Source organism: Acyrthosiphon pisum, chromosome X (assembly GCF_005508785.2).
Source record: "Acyrthosiphon pisum isolate AL4f chromosome X, pea_aphid_22Mar2018_4r6ur, whole genome shotgun sequence".
In the NCBI taxonomy this organism is placed as follows: Eukaryota; Metazoa; Arthropoda; class Insecta; order Hemiptera; family Aphididae; genus Acyrthosiphon; species Acyrthosiphon pisum.
Window position 1 is genome coordinate 11,277,132 of NC_042493.1, and position 9,277 is coordinate 11,286,408.

Sequence of the window (9,277 nt, forward strand, 5' to 3'; positions counted from 1 at the left end):
TATCTTAAATAATAATATTTAAAGGTAATTGATTAAATAATAATACAAAATATATAAATAATTATTAAATCTATGGTAAGAAAAATAATGATTTGATCACGTGCATTTTGATAAAAATGCAGAATGATGCAGCGTCCCGTGCGTGCCTCTTCAAAATAAGAGTAGGGGTACGCTAAAATTTCTGAAAAATTAGTTGGGGTACTCCGTCCCCCTGCGTCCCCCCCCAAGTCGAGCACTGATTATATTCATATTATAACCTCCATGAGTGACGCTTAAAATAAATAAAACCAAATCGATTCTTTCGTGAAATAGTATTGTAGTAGAATAAATTATGGTCTAGTTGTTGCATAGGCGCATAGCTCCCTGCATTACCTTTATCTTGATCGATGAATGCAGAGGCGTGAAAAAATAATAGGTATTAAATAGTATTTGTGGCTCGTGCGGGAGGGTAATTTCCCGCCCTTGACACACAATATATACTATTTATATTGAAATATAAAGCATAAAATACAATACACTTAGAAATCAAATGCAGTTTTTTTAAAAAATATAAATAGAAAAAAACAATATAGGTACATGGGTAATAAAATAAAATGAATTCTTTTTATTAAAACATATAATTAAATATATAATATATATGTATGTTACCGGCAAAGTAAACAATTTGAGCATTTTATATAATGTCCGGACAATGTTTAAATCCCCTTTGTATATTGGGCAGTATATCGGGTGATTCTTTTATCAAACAACACTCATTATTCCAAGAAGTGTATATTTTTTTACATAGTTTTAAAACGCTTATAAAACAACGTTTTTATTAAAAAATTATATTTTTAAATATTTTTTTATTTTTTACTTTTTTGAATGACAACATAGGGTTTTAATTTTATATTCCAAAACGGAATGTTTTTTTTTTAGTATTTCGATAGATGAAAATCGAATTTGGGGTGAGCAGATTATGAGTTATAAATAACCAAGTTTTGATGAGCGGAGAAGCGGACAAACATTTCGCAATTCACGGGGTTACCCCGTACCACTTCACTGCGCTCATCTAAAATTTAAATATTTATTTTTACCAAATTCGATTTTTATGTATCAAAATACTTAGAAAAATATTCTGCTTCGGAATGTATAATTAAAACCCTATGTTGTCATATAAAAACGTAAAAAACTTAAAAAATTATAATACTTTCTTCAGTGATTATAGCTAAATTTTTGGTCATTGCATAATGGATATTAAAATGATGATTATTATTACTAATTGGAGTTAGTTCATTCCCAAGTAATATGTTTTTCAGAATACTACCATTTTCATTAGTAAGAACCAATGTTGATAAAAAAAATAGTTATGTCCACAAATTTTCGATTCTGAAGGTAAAGACTACTGTTATTTCAGCTTTATTTAAGTATTTATATGTTGTTGTATGAATAATAAGCATTTCGATAGTTATAAATATTTTGTAAGCGTTAATTTTAATTGAACCATTTTCTATTAGTTGTATACCGGCTTGGTTTTCTATGCATAATTTTTGACGTATTGTCAATAATAAATGAAGCTCTTGCTACCATTAAAATATTTGTAAAAAATATTTGTAAAAATTTTGAAATGCATAATACGGTTCGAAAAATAATTTTATTCCGGATTTATACGGTCTGCGGCTGTACGGTATACGTAATTTTTTTTCCAAGAGAATACAGTTTAGAGTATTGTTTCCAAATTTAAACGGTCCGTGAAAATACGGTCCGTCAATTTACATTTTGGAATTCTACAGTCCGTGAGAATACTTTCCGAGATTATTCATACATCCAGCGGATGTTGCTCTGACGTACAGTAGGTTACAAGTGGGTCAATGAATTGTATTAAACTTGAATTCAATGATATAATTGTATAAGAAAAGCGATTCTGAGTGGAGGCGGTTTTTCAGTCAGGATATTTTATTTGCTATTATTTATTATATCCTGTAAGTTGAATTAATATTAATATTTTTTTATTCGTTATTATGGTGATAAGCATAGCGCTATAAATCAAAATCCCGTTTTAGCGGCTTTTAGTAATTTGTCAGTAGCTTTTCCCGTGACATTAAATAACTATTGAGAAAATTGATTAAAACTATCAAAAAAAAGTTACTTATAACTTAAATTTTAACATTTTATTTTGTTACTGTCCAGCTTTGGTGAGTGAATTACCTATATTATGTGTATTCACGTGTATTAATCTTAATATAATAAAATTAAAAATTATAAATATATAGATCACACACCTTAAAAAGAAATCAGTATTGCTGCAGGCTAAAATGAATCGGGATGAACTGATAAAAAAAGAAGACGAACGGGAAGAGCAGCCCTACTATAGAGCAGTATTTAACAGGCGAAGAGCAGGACAAGCTCCAGCCCGAGGCACAGATTCGTGACCCTTTCCATTGTAATAGTAAATTATGTGTTATAACACAATTCAACAATAATAATACTATTAAAAGTATATGAATGATAAGAAATAACGAGAAGAAGAATAAAGTCGAACAAGAGTGCACGATGGTCGATGAAACACTATAGACAAGGGAACGCTTAATGACCAAACCCGAACAATATATTTCTGGTCGGCCTCGGAACAGTGACCTTGTCACCCATATTAATGTAAGTATAGGTACATTGCGACGAAAAATGTATTATCCGAGAACAAATACTGACGAATCTAATAACAATAAATTATAATATGTTTCATCCATTATATAATTTACAGGTCAATAGTTTTACATTCTGATCCTTAAGTGCATGTTTTGATGATTACAAGCGCATAAATACTTTTATGTTTTTAATAATTTATAGTTAATTTTTAATGCGTCCATTTGTTGCTTCATGGGTCACGCCTATATATATTATCAGTTTTATGTACCTACGATAATGCGTACAATGTATGGTAAACCATGTAAAGCTGTCAAATAACAGTGACTGTCATCATTAAACCTCAATCCCCTTGTTATTATGAGTACCTATAAAAGAAAGTATAAAGTTTCAATTTTTTTTCTTAGAATAAAACGTGTTATTCTAATGCTGAATGTAAATGGGGAACATAATAATCTTAAACCAAATAAAAATACAATTTATACACAATATTATTGTATTTTTATTTTGCGCATGACGGGTGGAATGGTGAATCCAAATTAATATTATTATTAACATAATATTCGTCGTATTTTATTGTAGCCATCCGATTCTGGGCGTAGGTAGTAATTCATGAATTATGCGAGAAACGGTGGATTACTCTTCGACGACCCAAAGATGACTGTTGAGAGTTGAAGACGCCTCGAATGCTTTTTCGGGTAATCCATCAATCCATATCCATCATTTGCGGATACTACATGAAAAGATAGTCCCAGGGTAACAAGACAACGACAGCAAGGAAGTGTTCAATGTAATAAAATTAATTATTATTGTTAAATTTGTATTTATAAACTAATAAAATCCAATTTGTATTTTTATGTTAGACACAAATTGAGTAGGTTCCTACCTACTTAGGTAAAAACAATATATTGTAGCATTGTTGAATCATGTGTTTGTTATTCGCGTTGCCATTGGTTACAAAAAAAATATTATTATTATTATTATTATTATTATTTAGTTTATTTATGTTTACATTATTTTCATTATTTACCCCATGTCATTTTCCTCTAACCCGGTAATTTTCTCAATTTGTTCTTTCATATTTTCCTCCTCCTGACAATAACAAACACAACAAAAAAAGAATTAGCTAAATCGGTTCATCCGTTCTTGAGTTATAAATAGTGTAACTAAGACAACTTTCTTTTATATATGTAGATATAAATACAAAGACTATATCCATACAGACTCAAACCTGGAACTCCTTGTCAGATCTTCTTGTATAAATTATATATATATGTATATTTACAAAAGTTAATAATACTAGGTAATTAACAAACATGCCAAATAGCAACCAATATAATACATTATTATACACCGCGACCGGTGAATTTTCCTAAAATTTTCTTTCATATAAACCTTTTCCGTGAAATACTATTTCGTTTAAAAAAATAAAAAATCAAGAAGATCTGATAAAAGTTCCAGAGTTCAGCCTGTACAGAGATTTTCATTTCACATTTTTATAGTTAAATATTATATTATAATTTATATTTAAAAAGTAAAGCAAATAGTTTTTTTAAAATTATTATTATTATTATTATAGCTTAAAATTTATGGCAACAATTTATAAACGAATATTTCCATAGGAAATCTCAAAATACACTCCTCTCCCTTTTTAAATTAGCCTATCTTTTAATTTAGACCAAATTACACACAGTATAAAAAAGTTCATCAAGATCGGTCCAGTAGTTTTGGAGTTTATCTATATAAATACACACACTATAACTATACAGACTAAATTCTGGAACTATTTATCACATCTTCTTGTATATAATATTATATATATATGTATATTGACAAAAGATAATAATACAAATCAACAAACATGCCCGATTAATCAATAGCAACCAATATATTATGCATCGGTGGATTTTCCTAAAATTTTCTTTCATAATATAAACCTTCTCCATGAAATACTATTTTGTTAAAAAAAAAATTCAAGAACATCTAATAAGTAGTTCCAGAGTTTAGCCAGTACAGAGGTTTTCATTTTACATGTTTATAGTTAGATATTATATTAAAATTTATAATAATTAATTAAAAAGTAAAGCAAATAGTTTTATTTTTTTTTTAAATATTATTATAATAGCTTAAAAACCCATGGCAACTATTTATTATCAAAAATTTCCATCTTAAATCTCGAAATTACCGTTAGAGCACCTCTCGGGGTTGATCATATCCCTTTTTAAATTAGCCTATCTTTTAAATTGGACCATATTATAAATGGTTACCTAATTTTATCAAAATCCGTTCAGTAGTTTCGGAATTTATCGTGAACATACATCGTGACACGAAATTTTTATATATATAAATATAAAATATTAAATTATATTATACTATATCTGTATCTTCGACGATAAACAATTTTTTTCAAACTACCTACCTACGTGATACGTGGTACCACTGGTACTTCTTCTTCTTCTCTACTAAAGGCCTTGCCTTGTCGTTGCAAATCTGGTTCGCCATTCTTCTCTATTAAAAGCCAGTCTTTTCATGTCAATATATCGACGACAGTCAGCTTATACACTGGTACTATCGCTTACAAATACTAGTAGTGTTATAATCAATGGTGGTACTTATTAATTTTCTTATAATTAAATTTAAAATATGTTTGAGTATCTTCAAGCCAATAACTGATTAAACTAGGTATTTATAATATTGCTACTGTTTTGATTTACGTCGACACAAACCCGTTTCTTAAGAAAACCACACATCAACACGGGTTGCAATTTGCGTACTATTGGGACAATATTATTATGATTATTTATAGATAAAGTGATATACAGAATACATAATTTGCTGGGCCCTGTGCGACCGTAACGCTTAGCCAACCCCTTGGAAGGGACTGTTGCGGACACACGGTACATGACGTATTTTACGATAATGCCTTCGACGCTTAACTAGGACCGACACCACGACTGCTTCTATCACCACCATCGCTCATATAAAACGGAACGCAGAGCTCTGCAGATCGTCATTCGTGTCTTAACCGTGCCAGGTTTTCTTACCCGTCTGCTACGATTTTATTCGGTCCGTATAAATCCGTATTTATACTTACTGTTCTATTAAGCTAATTTTCTAAATAGAAAGAAAAGACGATGGAATATAATATAGCAAACATAACAAAATTAATATTGTTTGTCATCATCTCCTCCGCGGCGGCAGAAAAATTAAAACCAACAGGTACCTATGCTATGTTTAAAATATTTAACAATTGTTTTATGTATAATTTATATAGAAATTTGAATTCAAAAGATATCTTAGTTCGAGGTTGAGAATTCAAGAATGATAATCATTTACTGCTAATCATAATAATTATTATTATTATTCAGTTATTTTATGGGTAGTAATAGGTATTTACTAAAAAAGGATTTGAAAAAATGTCGGTTTTGGTTTCAATTTTGTATACCGGTTTGGATTTGTTTTCGGTTTCGGTTTTGAATTTAATACTGGTTTAAAATTTGTCCTGTCTCAATTTTGTATTCAGTTTCAGATCGAACCCAGGCCATTCTGGATAGAGCCTACTGGCGTGTATGTCCTCCACTTGGAAACTCAAAATTTGAGGTACAGACTTTACAAACTACATCACTGATGTTCGGATGTGCCTATATGGAAAGTCTACAAGCCTATGCTCCATTGTTCCATTTGTGGTTGGAGCGCCCAGAGAAAAGATCTATACACGGAAATTGCGACAACATGCAGAGTACGTATAAAGAATCATTATTGTTAGATCACAGTAGGGAGAAGGGTAAGTGCGCTGCGCCTGTGGTTACAGTAAAGCTCTCTCACGCTTAAACTAAGAGCATATTTCGTACATTATAATATATAAGTATATGTATTCCTTGTATATACTTACTGAAATACACTTTTAACGGACATTACCTTTTAATGTCATTGCAAGTTGTATCGATGGTCAGGTATGTTGTGGCAGTAAGTAGGTAGGTACTACTATTAATATAGCACCCATATACTATGCATCATACACGGAATACAATTTTACTTAATATATTATTTAATATTGATATTGTATATATTACAGTTTGTGTTTTTTATATGACCACGTTAAGGGGGTAAAGGAGGATTCAGCTCCAGGGCTAGACAGCTTTTTAAAACTTTGGATTACTCTGCTCAATATAAAAATCAAAATAAAATTAACTATATTATTAATTGTCGTTATTCTATAATTGTTATTGTAGTTATATTTGTATGATAACATTATGAAATTGACTATCACTTTGCACACATATTTCTAAATGAATACCTTCAACATTAATATTAGATACATAATATACATTGGAGAGTGTAGTTAACATTTGTGTATAATAATATTCATAACTATTGTACAAAATCGCGAGTATATAAGTTCACACAAACATTAAAATAGAACTAAAGATTACTCGTGTCAACAAATAATATTCCGGATCAAAAACATTTATCATACTCATGTGTATTTTGTTTTGTTGTGCTTTATACCTCTATCAGATATGGACCACTTCATGTTTGAGTGTTTGTCAAAACTCGTCGAAACATTACCGACCGATCAAGACGAATTTGAAATGGGCTGGCAATATATATCGCTACTGGAACATACAGCAGAGTCAATGCAAAATAAAACCAAAACACGAATCTACAGATGTGCCGTAAGTATACTATGTTTACTGACGTGTTATTTTGTATTCTATATTATTTTAGTAGGCAAACTCATAGAATCTATTTGATTATTCATTCAGTGCCTGGGGGTGAGAGGGAATCACAGGTGATTGAAGATCATTATTATATACCTATATACGACACAGGTACCTTCTATAGGTTTTTCGTTTTTACGCGGATGGTTAGTGATATAATACATACCTACTTATTATTGGTGAACCTAGATCATTATATAAAAAATTGTATTCTTAAGGAATAGGTTTATGTAATAATTCCAAAATAATAATAATAATAAGTCTAACTCGCAAATATTATAAACAATAACTATATAACACAACATAGTTTAGCTTATAATTTTTTCATACCTATCAAATTATTGAGGCTCTCGTGTTGTATAAAAATACTTTAACCAAATGAAAGAGCTTAAATTCTCTCAACTTTTGATTACAACTTAAATAGTGTAACGATACATCGTACTATAGTACCAATTAAAGACCTTGGACTTTTCGATCCTTAACTGAAAGTCGATGTTTGTAAATAGAGATTGCGGGTGGATTTCAGTATTCTCATATTTATATAATATATATATTAGTTATGGCTCATTAATTGTTTTTCTCTCTATCTTGGTCTTTTTCTGTTCTTCCCACAGTTGTACGCTGTAAACGACCAAGACTATAATATGGTTAGATCAATCCATATGGTGATTAGCAAGCCGGTAATAGGAGAGCAATTTGATGTAAGTCAGTGCAATGGTCTGTTGGATATTATGGCACGGGATCAAACCAGACCAAACATCCCCGAGGGATATCGGTATTGGCCCGACGGGTCTTTATACATCTATTTATTAGGAAGAAAATCAACAATCTTCGTCACCAATCCATCATCAACTACTACCACCAGACGTCCATCAACAACCATTACCACCAAACGTCCCACTACGACTACTACCACCGAAAAATATCGTCAACCTTCTTGGTTTTTTTTCCCTGATTATTATTTACATTATATTTAATATTATTTTATTATTATTATTAATACAGTTCCAAAACAGAATTTTTTATTTAAATTTCAAAATCCTGTAAGTTAAATAATAGTTTAGTTTCAAAAATAAAACCAAGATATTAATTTAATTTGACTTATAGTTTTATCATATATTATATAATACCTATGTATTTATGTATGTTATACCTATGTACCTAATATTATCATAATATGCATATTATTTTACTTAAAATTAAAAACATTTTTTTACACAGTAAAATAATATATAACAAATAAATAACTGTCGGTTGCATTTGTATTGGATGTCAACTTTTTTATTGAATGGTGCATAAATAAAAGCCCTTTCATATATTTTTTAACATCATCAGTAACGTTATCATAATGAAACTGGTTCAACATTTTTATAGAACTTAAGAACAAAATATAAAAAGATGCGTAAGTATCATTGAATACGAAAAATCATTCTAAGCAGTGACGGTTTAACAGTGTAAATAATTTATATTATATTTATATTATTATTAATACGGTAGCCGATAAGTTGAATTAATATTATAAAATTAAATCAAAATAACTGAAATTGTTATTCTTGGTTATTATAATGAAATTTCTTAAAAATTTGAACATTAAGTCACTTTAAAAAAAAATGTTTTATTTTTGAGGTTTTTTAGTTAAAAAATAACATACTATTACGTGGAACCTTGATGTACGTTTTCCATCCTAAGCTATAAAAGATGAATATTTTATAAATGTTTAACTACAAAATGATATCACAACTTTTAGAGCTGTTTTTTTATGCTTAGCCTTGATCTTGGAGTTAGGTTTAGATTTGAAGCACGTGTTTTAAATTGAGAATATTTAGTTCAAATTCACCATAATAAATTTATAGTTTAAGTTCATATATATGTTTTCACATCATCTTAGGGTCCATTGGCACAACTAGGGGGGTGCACAGGGGACTTGTGCACCC

At 29.6% G+C, this 9,277-nt stretch overlaps 1 protein-coding gene across 3 annotated transcripts in view; it reads left to right on the top strand.

Annotated features, from left to right (window-relative positions):
- The first annotated feature begins 2,221 nt into the window (after nucleotides 1-2,221).
- Nucleotides 2,222-9,277, top strand: part of LOC115033421 — a 27,058-nt gene continuing 20,002 nt past the window's right edge. Inside the window, exons 1-5 of one of the 3 annotated variants that reach the window (XM_029485935.1) lie at nucleotides 2,222-3,412; nucleotides 5,429-5,688; nucleotides 5,745-5,841; nucleotides 6,146-6,361; nucleotides 7,141-7,298. In XM_029485935.1, coding sequence (XP_029341795.1) covers nucleotides 5,757-5,841; nucleotides 6,146-6,361; nucleotides 7,141-7,298 — 459 coding nt within the window. In that variant the 5' untranslated portion in view covers nucleotides 2,222-3,412; nucleotides 5,429-5,688; nucleotides 5,745-5,756. Of the gene's footprint in view, nucleotides 3,413-4,759; nucleotides 5,842-6,145; nucleotides 6,362-7,140; nucleotides 7,299-9,277 lie in introns of those variants that run through there. The other 2 variants (XM_029485934.1, XM_029485936.1) reach the window with 2 other exon arrangements.